At 48.0% G+C, this 26,762-nt stretch overlaps 1 protein-coding gene across 14 annotated transcripts in view; it reads right to left on the bottom strand.

The window, feature by feature from the left end:
* Window positions 1-26,762, bottom strand: part of LOC139763198 (regulator of G-protein signaling loco-like) — a 188,133-nt gene that overhangs the window by 22,860 nt on the left and 138,511 nt on the right. For 2 of the 14 annotated variants that reach the window (XM_071688938.1, XM_071688939.1), the window contains exon 2: window positions 24,580-25,551. The exons of 4 other annotated variants lie outside the window; for them this stretch is intronic. In XM_071688938.1, the coding sequence (XP_071545039.1) occupies window positions 24,580-25,452 (873 nt within the window). In that variant the 5' untranslated portion in view covers window positions 25,453-25,551. Of the gene's footprint in view, window positions 1-286; window positions 798-3,753; window positions 6,980-7,018; window positions 7,137-17,296; window positions 17,418-24,579; window positions 25,552-26,762 lie in introns of those variants that run through there. 8 more of the 14 variants (XM_071688946.1, XM_071688944.1, XM_071688942.1 and 5 more) reach the window with 8 other exon arrangements.

The raw sequence follows: 26,762 nt of genomic DNA, 5'->3' as shown, positions 1-26,762 counted from the left end.
AACAAAAATAGTTTCTATACTTAAAGATTATAAAGAATGAAGTGATTATACACAGTATATCAATAACATTAAATATCAAATACACAAAGACCTACCCAAAAGACCATTACCCTTTAATAAATTTAAGTTTTCTTATGCATTACTACTTTAATTCTTTTTTTTTACTAACTTACCAATTCTTTATCCCTATTATCAACCTTCATTAATCCTGTCCTTCATTTAACAATTCTTTCACTTTGAGTGGCTTAACTCATTAATTCTCTACTCTTGAATACACCAAACTCACCACTAGATGCTCCATAGACCGACTGGTGGCTGCAGGAGGTTTGCCTGGATCTAAACCAGCGGCCAAAATCATACTAAGTCTTTTGTCCTTTTGGAAGGATTGTCCTCGAAGGTTAGAATCACGACGGATGGTGACAAAATGGTCCAAGAGCAAAGCCCCACGCCCCTTAGGGACTTCAACATTTGTAGGCATGTCATCCTCAAGACAACTGCTACTTATTGAGATACAATCATCATCCCCAATCTGTGAGTGATGACTGCCTTTACGACAATTCTCACATCGTCCTGTATCCTCGCAGTCAGCATAATGGAGAGGAGATTCACTCCTGATTTCCGGAACTGGTGAAGGACTCTGTTCAATACTGTCTGTGTCAATTGTCTCATCACTTGAATGACCATCATGAATACTTTCCTTCACCTCAGATATGCTAGGAAGGTTATCCATAGTCACCTAATTACAGTAACTTAGCTTTCCTATAAGTCGCAGAAATTTCATCCACTAATGGAATATTCTGCATATATAAACTTCATTAGATTCTTATATGCCTTATTGTCCATGTAATGTATAGAGAAATAAAGATATGGGACAAAGATTTAACACCTTCCTCACGTATTCTTTATCAATGAAGAGAAGTGAATCACCTGGATGTGGAACTGTTACTGTAGTCTACATTAAGGTGAATTATGAACTTAATAATGACTCAATTACTTCAATACTGCACCTGTGTAGGTGCCTCTATATAGCAAAATTGACTTTGCAAAGCCTTAGCATCAACTAATACAATAACTGCACATCTTGGCTAAGTTCTCCAAAGATGAGGTCATCAGACATAAGTATTCCTGTACCTTTGATGAAAAATTTAGATAATGATTTCCTAAACATGGTTATGTAAGTTGTGTTATGTAAGTTGTGAAAGAGGGATTTTCATATAACTGCTTGGCTAACAGGTGTTTTAAAATGTCGAGGATGGGCACAGTAACTTTACTAAAGCTGTTTTCTAGAGGGAATGTTTCATCCTAACCTCAGTACAGTACTGTATTGCACGTGCAAAGATTAGAATGAATGTTCCCAATATCAATTAGGAGAAAATAAGCACATCAACAAATGGACAATATTACAACTACAATGTCAAAGCCAAAGATCAATACCTCATATCGCAAATAAATCTCATTCCTAAAGCAATTCCTACGTGGGACTTCTCAACCATATTTTCAAAAACTGAGAGTCATTCATGCAAGAGTACAAAACATTAACCCTTCTGGATGAGGTGTCAGAAACAAATGAGAACCCTTACAATGCACCATACAGTATCACTAACAGGAACACAAAACTCTATAAATTTTATGATAAGCATAATATAACGATAACACATTCAAGATAATGAGCCAAGTGAACAGCACCACCTTGATAAGGACCCACAATACGAAAATTAGCCACGATCATATCTGAGGTGGAAAAGAACACCAACCTAGAAGAATGGACACCCAGTGGTAAATGGCTGAGCAAAACGGACCGGATAATCAGATTATGTAACATCCCAACCTCTCCCCAGTGACACCATCATTAGCTACATTTTGAAGAAGTCTTAAACAAGGCATCCAGTATGAGTACAAACATACCGGGAAAATTCTGAAAATTATGACAAAGTAATCAGAAGCTCAACTATCAATCCACATTGCATAACAGATCATAAGAAGTTTCTCATGATGCATATCATGCAAAGAGAATGAAAAGTACACACTGCACAAAGCTGTAGTCTTAAAAAACTCCAGGTAAGACACTGATTCTACCAGAAGAAATCTGCATGTAACAGAGGGCATTCAAAACTCCAAAGCATGACTTAGTATTCAATTATCACTTGACCAGAAGTAGAGCCATTACAGACTCTGCCTGCCACAAAAAGGGACGTCACCTTCAGGGTTCTTGTATCATCGGAGTACAATTCCTTCGAACTCACTTTAAAGTATCTATCCTTTCCATGCCAGTGACTAAACCATAGCACTAAAGCAGCAGGAGCCCCTGGAGAATGGGTTCTAGGGTTACATAATAGTAATATCAATAATTGAAAGGAGATAGCACAAGTGCAATCAGTCATAATGTAGAACTTTCACCGCAAGAAAATCTCATGTGCATTAAAGACAACCTGATTTTTTTTGTCTCTCAGTCATGAGATTCTGAAATATCATTATTTGGATAATTAGGTGCTTTCAAGATCAGCTGTGGCGATGAAGTCGGTGGCATTCGACTCAGAAAGAAAGTGTTCACATTTTTTTCTCTAATGGTTAAGCTTGCGAGGGGGTGGGGGGAGTTCGTGGTAGCAGCCCGTAAATCATTAAATCTCTCTCTCTCTCTCTCTCTCTCTCTCTCTCTCTCTCTCTCTCTCTCTCATCATCATCTATCATCATCATATATAGAAGTTTTGCTGGAATCTCCTTTTGAGAATCATGTTTCACTGACACGAACTCTTTTACTTTTCTGTTTACAAAACTGTACAGTTAAACAAAGACACCAAGAGATGGGTGTAAAAATTCCCTCCCCGCAGAGTGCAAATACGTAATATCCAGCTGAAGGTCAAGAAAATGTACGGAGCTGACAAGCCCTGACTCGCCTGGCTGGCGCGCACGTTAGTCATCAAGGGCTATCAGATAAGGGGGTCATACGTCACATTTCCCCCATTCAAACTTCCTAGTCCACCACCAGGGGGTCATACGTCACATTTCCCCCATTCAAACTTCCCAGTCCACCACCAGGGGGTCATACGTCCCATTTCCCCCATTCAAACTTCCCAGTCCACCACCAGGGGGTCATACGTCCCATTTCCCCCATTCAAACTTCCCAGTCCACCACCAGGGGGGTCATACGTCACATTTCCCCCATTCAAACTTCCCAGTCCACCACCAGGGGGTCATACGTCCCATTTCCCCCATTCAAACTTCCCAGTCCACCACCAGGGGGGTCATACGTCACATTTCCCCCATTCAAACTTCCCAGTCCACCACCAGGGGGGTCATACGTCACATTTCCCCCATTCAAACTTCCCAGTCCACCACCAATGACAATATCGTTACGGGGAAAAGAAATACACCTCCAAAGTCTGAAACCTTTTATCCTCCTACCTATAAATATCGAAAATACTATGGATTTTTATGCAACGTAAAAATCAAAGAACTTAGTGCAGGAATATTTTCCAAAATACATTCGATTACGCAAACAGCGGGTCGCGGCCTCAAGCAGCGTGCATGACCAAAGCAGTAGTGTTGTTTACTACAAAAAAAAAAAAGAAAAGCGCTTTAGATCATCTAATATAAAAGTCAAAGCTTGATTAAGGTAAGTTGAAGATCACGTAACCGTGCTCTTGGTGACAATCAGTGAAAACCCACAAGTTTCACAACTTACGGACAGGACGCAAGCCAACATCAAGCCACAAACCCCAGGATAACGCGTCTTTATCTTAAAGGAGAGCCTACCTGTTCGTCTTCTGATGAGGTCGCTTCCCCGTCTTTTGTTCCACAATTGGTAGAAGTGCCGAAAAATCGTTTTCGAGCAGATTTTCTACGTGACCTCGAGTCATGCGATGCTTTCGATAAAGAGTTACTTTTGGAAGTCGATGAGATATCGCCCTTCCCGGTCACTGATGTACTGGCCTTCTTGGAGGCTGCTGAGGCACCGAATTTTTGTGAGGTCGCAGAGGAAGAAGGTTTTTTGTTCGTCGCTGACGAAGACGAGGATGAGGGACTAGGCGACTTCTTGGGCGTGTCTCTGTAGAATCTTGAAGTACCAGGATATTTTTGGTGCGTCTTATGGCCCGGGGTCACATTACCAGCTCCCGTGTTGGAGGCGTCCTTCCTGGGTGTCCTAGCCGTCCCAAGTTTCCTGAACATGTGAGATTCCCCCGTGAAGAGTGCCTTCAAAGATGTGACACTGTGGGCGAGTGCACTCGAGCTGGTGCTGGAGCTGGGGTCGCTCTTCCTTTTCACTGCCATTCCCTCAATAAAGCTCCCCGGACGACTTCTACCGTCTCCCTTGAAACCGTCGCTGTTCCTTTTTTTATCCATCCTCACGAAGTTCTCTTGCTCGAGTGTCGTTGCTGACCTCAAGAGGGTGCCTGGGCCAAATGACATGTTGTTATTGCCATGGCCGACGGTCATAGCTACCCTGATGGGTGTGGCCAGTAACAGGCCCTTGTTCCCAGCGTTCTCCAACTCAAGCGCCGACGGCTTGCTACTGGAGTGTGCTCTCTGGTTTCTTTGTCTGGGGCCTTGACTTCTGATTTCCCAAGTCGTGACATTGTGTAAACATAGACTGCGGTCCGAACACCATCAGAAAGTCTCTTCAAGCACGTCTAAAAGTCATCTGAAAATGACACACATATTTCCTCGTCACGTACTGGGAAAATGACATCATCCAAAGAGGAAGCAAACAAACTTGGACATGGCCACGCCTGTGTATGTTTACCTCGTCCCCCGGGTGTCAGTGTCTCTCGTCAATACCGAACGACAAACATACATTACCTATTTACATACATACGCATTCATTAACACACCCCCACCAAACAAATACAAGATACAGGCCATTCAACACATACCCAAAAGAGGAGCACATACCGCCCCCTTCCATACACCCGACCAGGGACGCTTAAGACCTGTAAGGTGACTGACTGGTCAAGCCTCACTCGGCGGCACGCATCATCCGTCCTTGGCTAGGCTGCGTGTCATCCTCGTAGGGAGCTCGCACGCCATGCCACACCCTCCAGTCCGTCCCCCCTTCCACCTCCCCCTTTCCCATGAACAGCAACCCAACCCCGACCTAAAGAGCGACGGCGCTCATGTTCCTTGCTGGCAGCGACACAGAGGTCGGTGTGGTAGCCACTGCAAGGCTCACCAACATGTAGACCTGTGCATGCTGACACACGAGCACCAAATCACAGCGGACCAGTCTAACTTTCTTTGTATATTCACTGAGAACATAATAATTATAAATTATATCTCATGAACTAATCAGCTACAGCACTCAACACGGCTCGTCCACTCTACACACCATGAAGAAGTTACAGTTAAATACACCTCACAACACTTACAAGGCACATGACTATCTCATTATACATGAACAAAACACCAAAACACACCTCACCACCAACTGTCAAATCACTTAAAACCATAAAATAGTCAAAACCGATCTACATTAATACACCACCACCACATGACAAAATTCGTTGCCGTACCATCCCAGATCAAACGAGACACTATGACACACATTACCTATCATAATACTACACATGACAAACACGTCGTGGCCAGCCCAGCACCACACACACTGACACATGTAACATAATCGCTAACGGACGCAACCCGGAACGATACACAGGCTGCATGTTGTCACATTAAGTTCGTGAAGTCTGCAGAACACTGCTATCAACTTCCACCCCAGCTGTCCCACCATGACTCACACCACAGCCTGAGCTTGTGAAATGGAAGGAGGGGACACCCGAGACATTTACCACGAATACTTGGGGTTAATGTTATTATCCAGGCTGATTGTTTCACTTCATCCCTGGTTCAGTTTTTCACATATCGTCACCACACGTCACACATGGGAATAAAATCACTGGTGGTGCCGGAGGAGACCGTTTGTGTGACAGTTGCAGGGGCCGGAGGGAGACTGGGGGGGTTGCGGCGGGTCGAAGACACTGGCGAGGCAATACTTGGACCACAATCCGTGAGCCGACAAGTGTATACCTCGTTATGATATGAAGATCACAGTAGAGCGCCGCCAACCTCACCTGCCGCTTGGGCAACACGCTCTCTCTCCACACACACACACGTGAGAATCTTCACCCACTCCTAAGCCCACACATACAAAGTCTGGTATTGATGCTACTACTGTAGCAGGCGAGGGCGGTGACCATGCGAGGCGTTGCCGTGCTGGTGTACCAACTGTCAAATGGCACCACACCTGCAGGGAGCGTCGGTTTACCAGTGAGGAAGGTTAGATGTGGTACAGGCCGTCGAAAGCCGCGGTAGCAGCAGGGCAGTGCAGCAAACAGCTGTCCTCAGGTTGCTGGATGGCAGCCACTGACAGCTGTAACTTCCCCAGAGTCCTAAGCCACACGGCAATGTGGCCCGTTACACACAGTATTGTGGAGATCAGACGTATCACTGGTTCAGTTGTGTCACGCGAGGCGACGGCCGCTGTGGGGCGTCAAGGGCACGTTGCCTCACTGCTCCCTCACCGCCAGCCGCCACAAGGCATCACCCACCACACCACCAGACGTGCCACCATCCTTACACAGGTGCATTACACTTAAGATGCGTCTCCTGCACCAGAACTGCGTCAGCAGGGACAGGTCCCAAGAGAGGTGCGGAGGCGGAGCGTCGCTGGTGAAGGCCCCGACGGCGACTGCTGCCGCGGCGCGCCGCTCAGATCTAGACGCACTCACTCGCTGCTCACTATCTCGTCGTGCTTCCTCCGAAACCCAGGATTTCCCATACGAGAGCCACGTATTTACACAAAAGACGCAATTCACCCGCACATTAAAGAAATATTCCGATATTATGTCTCTGTTTATCACACGTGCTTCACGGAGGCAAGCATGACTTCCGTTCAGCGTCAAGCATAAAACGCGCACCCACAAGCACCGACGGACACCTCTTCACAGGCTGACATGTGAGTATTATATGCGTTCTGAAAACTTTGCAGACAACTTCGTCAGCAAGAAGAATGCGCCTTCCTCACAGTAGCAGTGGGGATCCAGACCCCTCGTGGGGGTAATCACACATCTGGGATATCCCAGCGGGGACTCCGGGAGGCGGGTAGCACCCGAGTAGACGGTGCGATGGGTAGGTAGTGAAGGCACGCCAGAAGTGGCAGCCACACCAAACTGTTATCACAGTCGTTATCTCACTCCCAGATAGTCTTATCTCCACCATAAGCCTCAGTAAACCACTATACGACTTACCACAATAAGACTTGTGAACTTTGTTACTGGATCATGCTTGTAATAGCAATGCGATTGCAAATTTTACCAAGACTCTTGTAACTGGATCGTGCATATCAATGGCAATTAAAATGCAATATTTTTTTGCCTATTTTCAATTGGATAAGAAACGGCATAACACTCAACCGACAGTATTTAACAACTGTAATGACATAACATAGAGCACCACAGAAATCCCAGAGCCCACAGGGTAAACATTCCGCTCCAAGACCAAGTGCGGCGGAGCCAGTATCGTCTGGTCGAGCCGACCGCCACATACGTAGGGAGGGTCATGCAGGAAGCGCACACACACATACCGGAAATCCCGCCCGCTTACAAATCAGGACAGACTGACTGGTCGCTGTGCACCGCACGCTGGCCACCGACGTACAATATACACTAAAAACTGAACACTTGTACATCAAATGTAAGTCATTTCTCAGTATAAGTCATCACTCACCGTAAACGTAATTATCTGCATCCACAAGAATGTACATTAGCAGCTACATAAAAACTGCCACATAATACACACTTCAGAAACCTGTTTTGGGGGGAAAAAATGGCGGAAAGAACACGTCCTCAGTTTACAACCACAAATTTTCCCTGCTGACACGACCGACATGGGATACTGTCAAACACTGTCACTAAAATATAAAAATCCGATAACTGAAGATAAACACATGCAACGCACCCACTCAGACAGGATACTGACGGTACGGACTGCAGGGCGCGACCTTACGGAGCTTGGCTGATACAAGACACCAAGACAGCTCAACTGTAGACCCCAAAATCCATTCAGAGAAACACATGCTTGTTAGAAATCATACTTTCAGAGCACTTTTTTTTTTTTTTAAGTCATCCAACACTTACGAAACAGGAATTATGGTTAAAGAAAACTGAAGAATTATACACAGAGCTCCTTAGATACATAATATACGTTAAAATCTGCATCATAATCAACAAGACACTTTTCTGTACACAACGGAAGAAAACAATGATGAATTACCTTCAAGCAAAACAATATACTTTTCTGTAAAATATCTGGAAACAATGATGAGATAAACATCCATCACATCGCATACATCGTAATTACCAGACAACTTTAAATATGATCAAGATATTATATCCAAGGTCAGCAGATAAATATACACATGCGTTATCACCAATCATATCACAGTACAGCAAACCCTCCTCCCCCGCACAATGGAGACCTGACCCGCTTACAAAACCCCTCAAGGCTGATGTGGAGGCAAAGAGAAACCTTAAATCCAACGGACAACGGACACACAGAGAATGGTAGACTCTTCCACCGCTTGCTAACCCTCCCTCCCTCTTTTTTCCCTCGTGCATGACGTGATTTACAAGGTGACGTAATGATCGTGGGGGAACATGAACTCTGATAGACATGCTCGGACTCTACCTATCGCTGCCGACTGAGAGCTTTTCATGAAAAAAATTACGTACGTGCAAAACTCTCACGCAACCCGCTTTATTCCGCGCCTCTCTCTCTCTCTCTCTCTCTCTCTCTCTCTCTCTCTCTCTCTCTCTCTCTCTCTCTCTCTCTCTCTCTCTCTCTCTCAAATTTCTCGCGCCCCCTACCTGCTCTCTGGCGCTAAACATGGACCCGTCCCTTCTTCACCCACCGACCTTCCCTACCTCACCCCGGCACCTAGCATCTTCCTGGGCTCCACGCCAAGTGGCGACACCACCACAATTCATTGACATCCTCCAACTGTCTCCACTGTTTTCGTCTTCGCCTCACTCCCTCCAACACACTCCCCCGCCAACCCTTGGCTCTCTCCAACCGCTCTCGACCCAACTCCCTCCCCCACCCTCACAAGCTCAACGGCCGCCCACCCCTCCCCCCCTAACCCACCATTCACAAGGATTGGAGCGGTAGGCTGCGACACATACACATGTATATATAAACCGGACTAATATATCCGCAGGGCGGGCGACAGGTAGCTCGGGTGGTGAAGGCCAGAGTCGCATCCGGCCCTCCTCCCCCTCGTCAACCATCCACCAAACCCGGCAGCACATACTGCGGGGGGGGGGGGGGGGGGGTGGGGGTCTACCCTGACGGTACACACACTGATGAGAAACGAGGGGAAGCAAGGAGCAAGAGAAGCGCGAGAAACGACACACATTACGATAAACATACACAGGTGTGTGTGTGTGTGTGTGTGTGTGAGAGAGAGAGAGAGAGAGAGAGAGAGAGAGAGAGAGAGAGAGAGAGAGAGAGAGAGAGAGAGAGAGAGAGAGAGAGAGAGAGAGAGAATTTTCAAAAAAAGATGAAGTAAACTATCGGCTCGGACTCTCTATACCTGAGAACCTTGCAGCAGTGACAGGATGACCTTCACCAGTTTACGTGGCGCCAGACCTTACCACTGTACCTACACCGGACTGTGACACCCTGATCGATCAAATCTGTCCCGCTGAGATGATTATCCACCTTACCTGAATGGTAAATAGTCCATCCAAACTTAACATGAAATTCAATATGGTAATCTATGAACGGCCCACAGAACATGGCATATTAATCCAAATTAAAAGTTACTACTACTATTACTACTACTAATACTACTACTAATACTACTACTACTAATAATAAAAATGTTGGTACCAACTGTTTTCGAGAATGATATTACAAGTGAATATGTACATACTACATCACACAGTCCGTGATCAGCATAAGCTTGTTTCACTTCTTAAGTACAGCTTCACACAGCAACCACAGAACCGACAGGAACCACGTATTATCTCTGGGTACCTGCGAGAGCCCGATAAATGGTGTCCTGGAGTTGTACGACTAAAAAAATCACGTGTGTCTGTGCCCGTGTAGAATCCATTAACAGCATCTCAATGTAATGTTAATACCATCCTCAACGCTACCGTCATAACTGTGAACACGAGACAAGGGCGATACATGCCAGTACGCTTGTGTTGATATGATGTGGACGCTACGAATTCCCTTACTTACCGCATCTTACGTTACCTTCATTTTGACGTCGAATCTAGTGGTTCTCAGGTGTTCCTCAAGGCTCGGTGGTCTAGCACCAGTTTGTGCTGCTATTTTCCAGATCAGCCAAGCTAATTAAGACTGTACAGAATCTGGACACACTTTTATTTTTCAAATATCTATCCATGTGTTAACTTCCAGGCTGGGAAGTTTATTGTTTGTCTAATATAGGCTGGAAGTTAGATGAAGTTTCGGGTCCCTTAAATCTACACATTTTCTCCATTCATGAGAAGTTTACATCTTATTGGCATAATTCTATCGTCTTTAACGCCTCTCATACCTACAGAGAACAGTGTTATAATGTTCAAACTACGACCCCCAAGCCTGCTAGCAATATCTGTGTACATCAGATAATATGACCCGCCCTTTTGGCTTATGAAAATAAACTGATGCATTTTTAGTCCTCCCCGGTTATATGTTGACACAGTCAGTGCTGGGTGCGAACGATATGCACTGGCCACCTTCTGACTCGACGCGACCAAGAGACATTCATAAACGAGGCATAAAATAGCGAAACGGTCGTTTGAATTATCAACTACAAGTGCAAGGTTGGCTTCGTTAAGACCCCCGAGACGTGAGGGCCTGCGACACCGGGAATGCACCCTCCTCCTGACGATGCAGGGCCACCCCCGGCGGCAACACGTCACTTGGACTTGCGTCACAGCCCGAGGCTGCTCATAACCCGCAGGTGTTCCCACACAGACCCAGCGCTCGCCTACATCACATGTGAACTCCTCCTCCAACCTCCCCGCTACAATGACAACCTCACTAACCTGAGACCAATGCTAAGGGCGTAGCAGCTACAAACAGCGAGGTCCGTGTTGATCATGGTCTCGAGGTAGCAAACCACAGGCTTTACCATGAACGAGACACACAGATAAAGTCGCCTCGTTTCCACCAGCACCCCATGCTACCTGGTAGGCTGGAATACACAGCAACTATCGAGGTCCATCCCGGTAAGCTCCTGATGAACGCTGACTATACAAGTCATCACTGTTATGCTGGGAAATACAGCAGGGAGGTCTACAAACCCAACAGCCCGGGTTGGGCAGCATCCGAACCATATGCAAAGCAAACGGGCAAACTATACGTGCAATCACTCTGATTTTACGAACACGTTTCCTTAAAAAACGGTTTGTACAGAATGACTGACAGAACTCTTTGCTTTCCTCGGCCCATGACCAGAAAAAAAAGAGGTCTTGGATAACTACGGACTTCTACGTTGTTTTTCGAACACTATCTACAAATAATTGGGGAAAACATGCAAACAAGAACACAGTACATACAAACTGTGGCATTACACAGAAAAAAAAACTAGCCCAAACTCAAGGTAATCAAGGCATTTTGTTGTCATAAAACAGTTTAATCATCGTGCTCTCTTTGTTAAAGTCAAAGGTAATCATGACATTCTCTCTTGATAAAACTGAAAGGTAATCATGACCCTGTCTTCTGATACACTCACGGTAATCATTGCACATGATGACTCAAGGTAATCATGACACTCTCTTCTGACACTCAAGGTAATCATGGCAAGTCTCCCCTTTTGATAATCTTGACACTTCTGATGAAATCATGCTAATCACACGGCGCTGTCTTCTACACCTGACTATAAAAAAATCTGGGTTACCTTTTACGATGCGTCTCTCTGCTACATAACCTCTCTCTCTCTCTCTCTCTCTCTCTCTCTCTCTCTCTCTCTCTCTCTCTCTCTCTCCTTGACTTTGTTACACACCTTAACACCCAGCCAAGGTAGAAGACGTCCTCCCCCCCCAGCAAACACCAGGGTTACTGCACACATTTGTGAGGATATTTCCCAGAGTTCGACCTCCCTCCGCTTACAGGTAAACCAACCCACATGGCGCACTGACTCAAGAACTCGCAGGGAGTTCGAAAAGCTAATCATCACCCTGGTTTTCTTGGAAAAGGTGTGTGTGTGTGTGTGTGTGTGTGTGTGTGTGTGTGTGTGTGTGTGTGTGTGTGTGTGTGTGTGTGTGTGAAGACCGCCACATTTCCCAGGTCTACCAACTGTCAATGATCACACACAGCGACGTGACGGGTTATGGGGACGAAGAATTATCTATCAGCTAACATTTACCTTTAAAGTCACGCCGATGTGTCTTCCACACTTTCTTTAAATTTCTCACTGCGTCGCAGTTTTACTCTCTCTCTCTCTCTCTCTCTCTCTCTCTCTCTCTCTCTCTCTCTCTCTCTCTCTCTCTCTGTGTTCCATCTCCATATGTAGAAGCTGTAATTTTCGTGCATAAAAAACTATACTGTTCGTTAGGGCAGAAAAATAATGCTGATGAGTATATAACAATAATTTACGTCATGAATAAGGCCACTATTAGTGTAAATATATTACTCTGTTGCGTCAAATATACTGCTACAATCAGAATCCACAATCAGAATACAGTAATATAATCCAAGCAAGAAATACTGACACTACTTGCATACAATAATAGGTTATCTTATAATACAAGCTAAAATACTGCTACTATCAGGATGCAACGCTACTTTAACTTATAATACAAGCCAGAGACACGGCCACTATCAGCATACAACAATACATATAAAGGTACCAACAACCTCATACTAAATTCCAAGTCACCTGAGTTCCACTCCTGCAAAACACGATTGTTTTGCGAACTACAGTACAAAGGCCGTATAGGGAACGACCTCGTCATAGGAAAAAAAAAAACATGTCCCTTAGCTGTAGGATATACTCGGTGAGTTATGACCACAGAACACCGTGAGGGAGCCACACTGCACACCAGCCAGCCCTCCCGGACTCCCTCCCTCTCTCCTTCCCTTGCTCGACGCCCACGTCTGGGGCCGCTACCACTGCCAGCCCTCCCTCCCGCCCGCCGACTGCAAGTGGCTACAATTAAGTGAATGCAAACTGAAGGTGGGTGGGGGGTGGGGGGGGGGTGGGGGGAGAGTGGAAGCGTGACGTCACACGCTGAAGGGGGTGTGGGGGGGAAGGGGGCGTCAAACAAGAGGCAGCAGAGACAGCAACAGTAACAAGAGGCAGCAGAGACAGCAACAGTAACAAGAAGCAGCAAAGACAGCAACAGTAACAAGAAGCAGCAAAGGCAGCAACAGTAACATGAAGCAGCAGAGACAGCAACAATAACAAGAGGCAGCAGAGACAGCAACAATAACAAGAGGCAGCAGAGACAGCAACAGTAACATGAAGCAGCAGAGACAGCAACAGTAACAAGAAGCAGCAGAGGCAGCAACAGTAACAAGAAGCAGCAGAGACAGCAACAGTTACAAGAGGCAGCAGAGACAGCAACAGTAACAAGAGGCAGCAGAGACAGCAACAGTAACAAGAAGCAGCAGAGACAGCAACAGTAACAAGAAGCAGCAGAGGCAGCAACAGTAACATGAAGCAGCAGAGACAGCAACAATAACAAGAGGCAGCAGAGACAGCAACAATAACAAGAGGCAGCAGAGACAGCAACAATAACAAGAGGAAGCAGAGACAGCAACAGTAACAAGAGGCAGCAGAGACAGCAACAGGACCGCTGACAAAAATATAAGAAAAACAACAACAGAAAACGATGGTGAAGGGCTTGGGATCAGGTGTGCAAAGGTACAAACAAACATCCCTGGGGGAAAACAATGCTAATACACGAGAGAGAGAGAGAGAGAGAGAGAGAGAGAGAGAGAGAGAGAGAGAGAGAGAGAGAGAGAGAGAGAGAGAGAGAGAGAATCAACAACAACAACAACAACAACAACAACACACACACACACACACACACACACACACACACACAGAGCTTACATACGAAAGAGACTCTGGTGCCAACATCTTGAAGGAGATTGGGGGTGGGGGTGGGGGGGGTTAGCAAGGAGGAGCTAGTGGAGGGAGGGAGGTGGAGGGAGGTGGAGGGAAGGAGGGAAGGGGGGGAGATGGGTGCCAACACCAGGTTGACGGAACAGGAACATGACGCAGCGAGTGCAGGCTAACTAACACTTAACCAGGGGCGGATGTGTGCAACAACCAGCTCTACCACACAAACGACCAACTCTACCACACCAACAACCAGCTCTACCACAAACGACCAGCTCTACCACACAAACGACCAGCTCTACCACACCAACAACCAGCTTTACCACAAACGACCAGCTCTACCACCAACAACCAGCTTTACCTAAAACGACCAGCTCTACCACAAACGACCAGCTCTACCACCAACAACCAGCTCTACCACAAACGACCAGCTCTACCACCAACAACCAGCTCTACCACAAACGACCAGCTCTACCACACACCAAACACGACGACCAGCTCTACCATACCAAACACAACGACTAGCTCTACCACACACCAAACACGACGACCAGCTCTACCACACCAAACACGACGACCAGCTCTACCACACACCAAATACGACGCCCAGCTCTACCACACCAAACACGACGACCAGCTCTACCGCACACCAAACACGAGGACCAGCTCTACCACACACCAAATACGACGCCCAGCTCTACCACCAACTATCATGTACCTACCAGACCACAACAAGCAGCTCTACCTAAAACAACACACGCGTCAGCTGAGGGAGGAGGGAGAGGGGTGGGGGGATCACCTTCTGCGTGCTGCCGTTCTCCACCCCCCCCCCCCCCCCCCACATCAGCATGATCCGGGCTCTGCCGGGAAACGTCGGGGCGGCGGAATCGCGGGAATCGTGGCCTCGTTATCGACTAGTGACGTTGTGGCGGCTCTCGGAACGGGAAATGAGAGAAATGAGTTTTAATGAGAGGGAAGAGGGGGCGTTGAGGGAAGAGGGGACGAGGGAGGGAGGGTTGGGGAGCCATGGGGGTGATGATGGAGAGGGAGTGAGGGAGGGAGAGTGGGAGGGAAGGAATCAAAAGAAAACTAGTAAGAAAATCCATCTGAGGGAGTGTGTGGGATAGTGAGCGACCAACAGGAGGCCGCCGTTTAGCGTATAGGGTGAGTGGGGGACGGAACAGAGGCTCGAGTGAGACTTACGAGTGCCACAAGTGGCTCCTGGGAGAGTGAGTGTGTCCAGGACGGCATGCGACACTACAGACTACCTCAACAGTAGCAATGTGAGCAAGGGAGGGAGACACACACACACACGGGGTACACGGAGCCAGAGGTGTGTAATGGGAGACACGGCAACAGCAGTCAGGGCAGCGGGACGAGGCAGGAAGAGGTGAGGAGGGCCGGGCGGACGGGCGGGAGGAAGGGCCTGGCCGGCACTCCTCATCACACCAGTCGTGGTGGGGAGCTGCTACATACAGTCAGCCCACCACCCACACATCTGCTTCCCTCATATCGCCCTTCCAAGCGGGGCTGACGTCACCAAGCTCAGTGTTCTTCTCACTTCTTTTTTTTTTTTCAGAATCACGTGACACCAATCTTGACTGTAGACAGATGTTTACCAGAGCTGAGGCTATCCCACGCCCGAGAGCTCACTGTGATTGTCTTCCTTGCATGATCTGGCAACATTTCGTGATGACACACACACACACACACAGTCACGCTGAACCAAGCTGAGCATGTACTGTAACGAAGCAAATGATGAGGAGAGTAGAAGCACGCAAAAGAAAGTTTCCTTTTCATAAACAAAGTCCCTCCCACGCCCCAGGGAAGCCAGGCCGTCCAGTAACACAATGAACATATCGTTCCACCACAGGGGACAGACAACACGGCACGCTCAACTAGGGCAAGGGCGTCGGGATGAGGAACTCGGGATGACTACAAAAGAAACGTGCGTGCAGCAAGTACTGCTTTACACGATTAGGTTATGCAAGACACACGTGGGGCAGTAGTGGTCTACTGTGCCGTAACATGAAATATAAGACTTTCCGCTGAAGAGGGGCCTAGGGGAAGTTACACCCGACAAAAATAGTCATAAGTGTATCGTACAAACTGAGACTGGTAATGATATATACAAAGACAAGCTCAAGGTTAGCAAAACCCTCCAGAAATCTTCAGATCCATCAATGAAAGAGAGACACACACGAGAGTCAAGCTGCAAGAGCCAGACGCAACGCAGGGCTGCTGAAGGGAAGCCTTGTCGTGGTGAAATGAGTGAACAAAATTACTGAAGGATCGTCGTGACGAAGGTAGAGAGGCTCCAGTACACAGAGTTACCGTTGTTGGGGCTCTCGGGCAGCGCCGCGTCCTCCACTACGCTATACCGCCAGAGGCTCAACAACTTGCTGTCCTCACCCCACTCAACTCACAACACCCGCACGAAGAAGGATATTTCCTGACCAACGAGCGGCGTCGAGGGGAACCGTCATCTTCTTCAACGTCTCCATTCTTCTCAATGGAGGATAGAACTTCCACCGCGATTCCTCACAACATCCTTCCTACACCCTGATGGAGCGATATCAACATCTTAGCCCCAGTACCAACTGTAAACATTACAATATCCGTCTCGGCGACCTTGGAAAGTAGCACAACGCAACACTCTTCTTGGTACCTTATTTCTAACAACACAGGTGGCGCCATCATTGACCTAGGAGCTTCAGGTCAGGCTAATACCTCCAAACTTGATCATTTATTCAATCCTTTCTCCGATGTGATGCTCCTGGAGAAACTATAGGTCTCTTATCTATGTATAGAGGAGGTAATTAACAATGGAACCTAGGGGTTAGCACTCCAGGTCATCTACCTCCTGGAGCCTGGCACTCCGTCCGCAGCGAAGCGACTTCCGTCACACATCCCTTGAACACACTTCTCTTCATTTCCACAACACCCAACACACTCGTGCGTGCAATGGTGTCACGTGTACCGGGCTAGAATCAAAACAGTCCGCCGCAGTCAAGTCTCCCTTATGAATGGGTAAAACGACTGAGACAAATCCAATCTAACTACAAGACGTTTTACGTTTTCAAAAACACGACATGGACAATGAGGCACATCTCGTCATATAAACGTTCGCGGGGTCCGGTTGAGCCGGGGACCCCGTCTTTGATCTAACGTGTGGTAGGAAAACCATGGACGAAGAGGGTTTTTCCAGAGCGGTTGGTTCACCTTCACCAAACTGAGAGTCACTTCACCATCACTAGGGTTGTCACTGCACAGGCCAAAGGGGCAGGAGAGGCCTGGCACGCGGCCGCCGGGCCCTGACATACTGAGGCTGGCTGGGATCACGGAGGGTTGGCAATGGCCACCCCGGGGGTAGGGGGCGGTGCCGGGTCTAGCGGGGTGAGGGGAGTACAGCAGCAGCGGCAGCGGCAGCAGCAGCAGCAACCGCCGCCGCTGAGAACCTCCAACAGCTGCACCAGCCTCGCCCACGCACCCCTCAACACACTCGTGCAGCACAAACAATGCCACAAGGAGCCCGGACACGGTATCAGGCTCCCCTCCTCAACCCATGCAAAGGCAACTGCCAGAACACCCTGACTCATACTTACCCACGTACACCTACACACATACACGCACCAGGAAACATACGAAGACAAAGACGTATAGATGGCTTAATAAAAGGTATCAAAAAGCGAAAGAATAGGGATGTACTGTGGGGAAAATCAAGGACTTTTGTAAGAACGTTGAGGGAAGTAGGGAGACACTGGCAGGGAGAGGAAACAAGGCTCGAGTGGAAAGGGAAGCAGAAAATGGACGTCTTCAACAAAGAGCCTTCAGGAAAAATAAGTTTATAAATCGAGCTACAGTCAACGGACTAGAAAGGAATGGCCAATATTGCACCATTAAAAAGAAAGAAAGAAAAAAAAAACAACGGTTGCCATTTTCAAAAACTCAGTAGGATGGATCGTGCGGACTTTCAAGATAAGAGAAGAAAGAAAAAAAAGCAATGATGAACTCCCTGCAAAGCGCCAATTCTCTCACCAACAGAATACTGTTGTGCCTTAACAATGCGGGCGAAAATTAAGAAAGTGTTCATAGACCTTTCACGGTCCGTCCTGAAGCGGTAAAGTAAGTAAACCAGGTTCTCAAGAGCTCTGACGAAAGAGGAATATCATCATTTACACGCGGAAAATCCAGATCGTACGGTCTAAGCTCAACCAACACTAAATCATACTTCCCCACTAGCATGATGACCATGGAAGACTTCGTAAAAATATTTTCTTTCTTATGAAACGGCATAATCTAATAAGCACAAAGAGGGAAAACATCTTGAACATCCAGGGTCCGAGACTATTCAACATTCTGCCTTCAGCCATCAAGAACACTATGGGATACGCACACTGGAGAAATCATAGGAAGGCCCTGGGGAAGTATTTATCAAGTGTGCCAAACCAGCCAGGCTGTGGTGGTTAAGTGGACCTGGGAGTCGACCAACGACACAACTCGGCAGCTTGGACTCAGCCAGAGATGTAGGGGGGGAATGAAGACCTCCCAAAACAACTCCAATGATTTTGGACGAACTTCGAGTTGGTTAGAAATATGTGGTAAGCGAAGTTCAACCCGCGCAACTGCAGCGTAATGAAGATGATGAGTCATATGAAAGAAGACTTGGATATGACTAATTCTGCAGGATATAAACGCGTGAAGGGGAATTGAGGGTTGACACAGTACCAACCCTATTACCACAACACCAGACTGCAAAATAACGTGGGTAAGAAAATGTCTCCATACACTATTCACAGCTTATATCACAGCAAAATTTGGGCATGCGTATTAAGTTTGTTCGTCATGCTCATAAAGACATCTAGTACAGATCTAATAAAGTCAAGAGAAGAGATGAGCAAAAGCGACGGTGTCTGCAATAAGAGATCTGAGTTACGACAAGAAAACAGAAGAGAGAAGAGTAAAGAGAGACTTCATTATCATATGATTCTATCATATTACACTAGTCATTACATCCTTCATGCTTCTTAACCATGGTGACAACAGTGACTGCAAACAATTCTTGGAAGGAAGAAATATGTAGCAAAAACATATTAAAGCAAAATACGAGGCAATCAACTAGTTAGAATAAGGATTGCTACCACTTAGAATAAGTAAGGCAATCAGCTAGTCAGAATAAGTAAGTATGTATACCCACTTAGTCAAAATGGGTAAGTACTGATAAAGTAATAAAATTACACATGAATTGAATAAGGTAAAAGATGAGGCTGTCACTGGAAGTAATATGTTCTAAAAAGTTGAAGAATTTAAGACCAGTAAGGAGGGCTTGATATGGGGCGGCCTCATTAGTGTACAACTCTCTCTCCGTAGGGTACAAGCATGCAACACCACACACACACACACACACACACACACACACACACACACACACACACACCACACACACACACACACACACACACACAATGCCAGCATCTGGATTATAGACTTTAGAAAAAGAAAAAAATAAATTTGTGACCTCCACTCAAAGGCGAAAATATCTACAAGCAACATCGTCCATTTGGATGAAACACGAAGCTTCGAAACACATCACACCACAACACGCAATACTTCAATTTATCACGCAACATTTCATCCTACGATATATGATATGATATGACGTCACATTCAAGATGAAACTTGCAATAATCAACGACCAAAATTGCACCTTACACCCCAGGATCTCAAGCCACTCATCAACCATCACACCTCTCATTTCACCATCCAAAAACTAGGCATCGCATCTCACACTCCAGCTTCCCAAGCATCCTAAAGCATCACACTTTTCACTTCAGCATCCTGAGCTAGCGTACCTCACACTCCAGCACCCCAAGCTAGCGTACCTCACACTCCAGCACCCCAAGCTAGCGTACCTCACACTTCAGCATCCCAAGCTAGCGTACCTCACACTTCAGCATCCCAAGCTAGCGTACCTCACACTCCAGCATCCCAAGCTAGCGTACCTCACACTTCAGCATCCGAAGCTAGCGTACCTCACACTCCAGCTCCCGAAAGCATCACACTTCTGACTCCAGCCTCCCAAGCACAAGCATCATCACACACAAGCTCCAGCACCCCCACCTCATCGTGACGTCTCGGTTGGCAAGTCCACACGAGTGAGGAGGGAAGATCGTGCCCCACATTCCCGCGTACAGCGACTCCTGTCCGTGTCATCGGTAACGCAAGTCAACAGGTTCAAACAACAAACACGCGCCAGACGAGGACTCTGCTCCAACGCTACCACACCTCGCTCCACCCAGCCACTCCACCACGTACACAAGACCTCCTCCACTTAACATTCCCACCACATCCATAAGGTCGGACACTCTGGGCCCTGTGGTACATCGGAGGCACGACAAATCAGGGTACGACGTGCGTCATCCTCCTGCGACGTCTTAGAGTACAAGTTATTGCTCGACGTGTTATCATTTCACAGAGGCATCTCTAAACGCGTACCAAATATGAAAGACGTCCGCTCAGCAACCCTTAAGAAGCGGGCCGGATAGGGGGAGCGACCGGAGCCCAGCTGAAGCGACCAGTAACTCCAAGAACCAAAGATAAGGAGGCATAATGAGGGTCGAAGTGGAGTACGGTTAAACCAGGCAACCTGTAACCAGCGACGGATGAAAGAGAGGAGGTCAGTCTTCTGACAGGAGTATGGGCGGCAGCAGCCTAAACATACCGGGTAACACAGTGCCTAGACATACTGGTGCGACACGTGTCACCCAACACAAAAATACAGAGAGAGAGTCAGGCCGCCAGCCTAGACAACATACAGGGTCAAAAAAACAGTGCCAACTTTTTACAACAGGCATGAGTGCCAACTGTGACCAAACGGTAAGCTAGAAGCAGACCAAAACATTACGGCGAAGGAAGCATTAGCCATCTATTCATCATACAGGCACACATCACACAAACACACGGGTCAGCCTACTTAAACCATGCTTCAAGTAAAATGGTTCTGACTGAGCAAACGAGCATGACAACACTGCTGCCCCGTCTGGGTAGGTGGGTGTGACAAGTGACATTATCACAGCGCCATGGTTGCCGGAGAGGCGAGTGTGGCCGGTCTGAGGATCCAGGTGAGTGTGGCGGAGTGGGAGGGTGGCGTGGGCGGAGATTCGAGGGTGGAGCTGGTGGTGGTGAGGGTGGGGGCCGCGGCCACAACCCGACCCGGACACCAATTGAGTGTTCCTGTGGCTGGTTCCCCCCCACGCCCCCGCCACGCCAGCCCTACTACGAACTTTGACGTCGGTGTCTCACTGCTCGCCAGGCTGCTGGACACTGTGGTCTGTGCCGACACCGCCGGCCATGTTCACTGTCATACCCCATGCTCAACACACACACACACACACCCCGTGGGAGGACACCATATCATCATGTGAGCCGGGCCTCTCCCTCCACACCACGGCTTAAACCCCATTAGCAACCACCGTACGACCTTTGACCACGAACGGTACGACCCTTGGTTATAATGCCCTACCCCTTGACCTTCCCCTTTAAGGCTTGATCAAAGCTAGGGCATCATACCTAATGAGATGAGCCGTCGCGCTCAAAGTGTTAACACATGGGCGATGGTTTTCCTTGTCCTGCCGGCGCGGCCATAACAAACGACATCCTCACAAGCTGTCGGGGGGATGAAGGGCGGGCGCCTCTACACGACCCCGAGTCTTACGTGCGGGCAGATCTCCCACCCGTAAACCCCTTGTATATATGAGAGCCGAGGTGACGACGAAGCCCGGGTCTTATAACGCGCTGAGCCCAGCCACACGCGTGCTGGTGGCAGGCCGCCCCCACTAGCCGTCAGAGATCACTACGTTCTTCACCCGTCTGGAGTTACGAGAACATTTTGACATTAACACTCGTCCGTCTGTCGTCGGATAGCAGTTGCGTTGCTCCCTCGCCGGATGGAAAGCTTCCTAAAGTTTAAAGGTTACGATTTAATCTAAAGACGACTCATAAAAGGCTCGTCTCCATGCGCAACTTACACAAAAATAAAGTATAAATGGTTTATCAATCATGGCAAAAAAAAAAAAAAATAACACGGTCAATTCTGGATTAACTTATAATACTTATAGGTCACACGAAGACATGTGTGAAATGGTCGTGCATTAATTCAAAAGTATCAGATCAACGTAAAAAATACAAAAGAATAAAAAAAAAATGGCGGCACTTAGTATAGAGAGAGCAGTTTCCGTGTACAGAAGATGACTGCGTTGTACAAAGTACACTAACCTGGCAACCGTACAACAATCCTCAAATTGTACGTCCGGACGATAATACATTCTCGTGAAAAAACAGAAATGAAAAAAAATAAATAACAAGTCTGGAGCGACCGACAGTTGGAATATACATATATCGAGTAAACCCTGGCGGACGGGTGCCATGAACATACATCAGACGTGCCCGAGGAAGTGAGATGTGGGGGGAAAAAACATGTGATAAAACATCATGGTTGTGGACCCTCAGCAAGACGGTGCGACCCTTTGGTGTGGTGGCCAGGCATCTGACTTGACATTCTAAGGGTCAGGTCAAAGGCTAAACTATCATACCCAATATCTCTCGCCCACATGCTCAAGAAGCCTAACTACTTCAGGTGACAAACGTAAACAATGAAAAGAGACTCAAACTTACATTCTAAAAACTATGTTAGTTTCTTTTGGTCATCATTGTCAAAAATCCTTTCGTGGTAAACAATGTGTTAATACAATTTTCCTGAATGAAAGCTTAACTTCCGGGCGACACCAATCACTACATCATATTTCCTTCAACCACCACTTAAAGGCATCTTACTACACACTGCATAATCACGAATCAAATGTTTGAAAGAAGGAACAAAATCATGGTTTCCGAGGCATATAGTGGAGGTGCATTCCTCAGTGTCTTCGCCTACGGTGATACCACACATAAACACACACACACACACACACACACGTCTCCCTCCACTAATCAAGGACAGTTTCCGGTGGCTGGGTGGTGATGATGATGATGATGCGTCCGACTCAAGTCTCACCACATCCTCATCTAAGGCCTGTGTGGGGGAGGAGGCGTTCTCACACCACCACCACCGCTAGGGGATGCCTCACCAAGACACCCAACTGATATCACGCCACCCCTGTCACCGCGCACACATCTTCACGTCACATCACACGAGCCACTAACGTTACGCCACTCGTTGTCATAACGTGCACATCACACCTCACTCACTCACTCCCTCCATGTTACATCAGTCCCGACCCACACAACCTAACATCAATACCGGGATGACAATACAACCCCTAAATTCATGCCGTAACATCACACCCGACACACCAGGCCATCGGTCCCCCCTGTACTGACACCATGTCATCAGTCCCCCGGTACTGACACACCTGACTCCGTGACACCGGTCCTCCTGTATCGCCGCACCTGACCTAATGTCACTATCCAGGGCTGTAAAAAGAGCTAAACTCGTCTGACTAACGAGATGGTGTTATTACTCAAAGACCCGCCCGTTGATCCCGCGAAACTCTAGGGGACTGCCTCACGGTATCTGGAGGAGGATGTTATGTAACCCTGTCCCCTGCCATCATGTGCAGGGCCCAGTCAGCGACCCACAGGAGATTTACCGTCACTCTGCCTTCTCCACAGCTCCCCTGCCTTCTCCCCAGCTGCCCCATGCTTTCTCCCCAGTTTCCCTGCCTTCTCCCCAGCTGCCCCCTGCCTTCTCCTCACCTGCCCTCTGCCTTCTCCCCAGCTGCCCTCTGCCTTCTCCCCAGCTGTCCCCGCCTCCCCAACTACTCTGTCCTCTCACCAGCCTGCTTTCAACCCACGCGTCGTCTGAGGCTCATCGACGTTAATCCTAACCCCTTGTTGTACGATGTTACGATCCTCGGGTCCGTCAGTGCTACCACTTACCAGACGAGGTAACCTGGGCCTTTGACGTGACACTTGCGGGACAGGTCGAAGGCTGTAGGCTACCATAGCCAAAGGGTATGTTAAGTCATCTCCAACGCTCGTTCCGTCGGGCTTAAAAAGATCGTGCTGTCACACTGAAGTGGCTACTACTATTACCCATAACACTGGGGGAAAAAAAATGGATCTTCGTATAATTCCTCCTGAAGAAACTGCTAAGGTACTTTTCTCTATCAAACCACAACATTATGTACAGTGAACGGCAAAAAGGGGGAAGTTCAGTTCAGTGAACTTACGAGTCCTCTCTGCCATGACGCAAATTCAATTCAGCATTAGCGTCAGCACGCAGACCAACTAAACCTCATAACAAGGTCTACCAAGGCATGAACACAGGGCCAAGTGCCAACTGAGCCTAATATTACAGGTAAGATTTAGCTTAGAATTTGTCACATATAACTCCTGCACCGAACGCCGGCGCGGGTTCTGCTGACCCGATTGAAGTCAAGGTAAGTAAGCCTAGTCATCCCTGATTCTACCTACTGTCAAACTTATAGTACAGGAAGGTAACCTACCCACTCGATGATGACGTCGGCGGGCGAGCGCGGCGACTGTCGCCGCTCCGGGAAGATCTTCCTGGCCACAAAGGAGGGCGAGATGACCCGCCACCACCACGGCGAACCCCCGCCGGGGCTCCTACTGCCCTTCTTGCTTCCCCAGGTCGGTGTCAGCGACCGGCCTGAGTAGTGGGACCCCTGGGGGCTGACGCACCGCAGGTCCCGCGGCAGCGTGCGGCTCCGGGGGGTGTCCCTCTCGAAGGAGTTTCGGGGAGGTAAGGCGGGAGGCGTGTACGACAACCCGTCCCACACGCCGGAGGTGTAGCCGGGCTGGCAACCGAGGTCGAGGCTCCTGAAGGGGGTCGTGGGCTGTCTGTTGGATTTGCGGCTCCACGTCAGGATGGGCGAGGTAGGGGACTTCCAGGAGTACTTGAAGGGAGAAACGTGCGTCGTGCGATCCAGTGTGGAAGGCATTGGGCGAGTGAAGGCGGATACGGGCGTGGCTGACTTCCCGGGCGTGACGGTAGAGTACTTGATGTTCCTCGGGAGGGTGTCTGATTTGAAGGAGAGGTCGGTGTTGGATCCACCCCGGCGCTGAAGGCGCTTGGTGCCGCCCGGGGAGATGATTCTGAGCCAGAAGCCCGCGTCACGCCAGGCCCCTCGACGCCGCTCCATGGCGCCGTTGTCCCGCAACTGCGGCGGCGTCGGGGTGAAGGATCCAGGCAGAGTGCCACAGCTCCCAGGAAGGTCCAGGGTCCCTAGGGTGTTGGTGGAGGAGAACTCCTCCTCCAGACAGTAGAGACTGGCCGGGTTATCGAATCGACGATCCAGCTCGGTGTCGAGCCGTGGGCTGGCCAACATGGCCGACCCCCGCCGGTTGTCGTGTACCATACTACGTGTGTCTGTGTCTCGCTCACGTTAACTTAACATTGGCCAACATGTTGCCAATGTCGTCCTCCAACACAGTCATGCGAAATTTAACACACTTTCCTGGTAAAATATTTTTCTTTATCATAACAATATCATACACCAAGGACACCTCTTATCACAATGTTTTACTTCAAACTTTATGAATGTTCATATATATATATATATATATATATATATATATATATATATATATATATATATATCATATAAATATTTAAGACTTTCAATTCAATGTCTGCACAACACAGACCATAATCGAGCAACGCGAGTCATCTTGTGAGGGAAACATTTACAGAGACCACAAGACAAACTCTCACTATCTGTGTATACACTACTGAGGGGGCGGGAGGCACGCCAGGCCGCCCCGGGGGTGTGATGACAACAGCTGGGTGTTCCGGTGGAAGGAGACACCCCCAATATTAACACAACCCCACCTCTTTACTCCCTCTTCGCTCCGTGATTATCAAAATCCTCCCAACTGACCCATTCATTACTTCCATAAGCCCATTCACAGCCCTGCGTGCACAGCTGAGGGCACGTGTTGACTCAGCTGAGCGTATGGGCGGGCTGGGGCAACCCCCCCCCCCTAGACGCACCAGCCTTGGGAGGGGCGTGGGCGTGGGACTAAGAGTAGGGCAGTGGTCGTGATCAGGATGTGCTGGGGGGATCTGGTCGGTGGTGACGAGAGAACACAAACTTGAAAGCGTGGACGAGGCGAGCATTACTGTGGGCCTGTGTGGGAGGGATTTAGGGTGGACGCATGTGGGAATGGGCGTAAGAGTGAGCAGGACTACATATGGATCTCCCACACCAACAGAAAATCCCCCTGCCTCCATCATCCAGATAATTCCATAAGTCGGAACTTATCATCCTTATGACAAAAATAATTAAATAAAATATCAAATAAAATACGGTTGGGGGACGGTACTATCACAATCGTAATTGATTTGACCGCCTGAGTTCGACGCTGATCATCAAAGTCAAAGGGTTAAACCCTCCTAATCTATCGATATAATCCGATATTCTCCAACCAATACAGTCATTTAGTTCTAAGCACGTTCTTGGCGTCTCGAGGCGCAAGATACAGCAGGCGACAACTCATCCTGTGTCACACAACGTGACACTGAGCAATAATACGAATAGTCGTCAACGTTTTCGTGTACTAACATCACACTATCATCCAACTTTATATGAAAACGTTTCGCAATCACAAAATGGACACCTGAAATCACCACGATCAACGAAGAAGACTAGAGTAGGAGATGGTGCGA

The sequence above is a fragment of the Panulirus ornatus genome, chromosome 46, assembly GCF_036320965.1.
Source record: "Panulirus ornatus isolate Po-2019 chromosome 46, ASM3632096v1, whole genome shotgun sequence".
In the NCBI taxonomy this organism is placed as follows: Eukaryota; Metazoa; Arthropoda; class Malacostraca; order Decapoda; family Palinuridae; genus Panulirus; species Panulirus ornatus.
The sequence above is the reverse complement of the archived record's forward strand: the minus strand, read 5'-3'. Positions and strand labels throughout refer to the sequence as shown.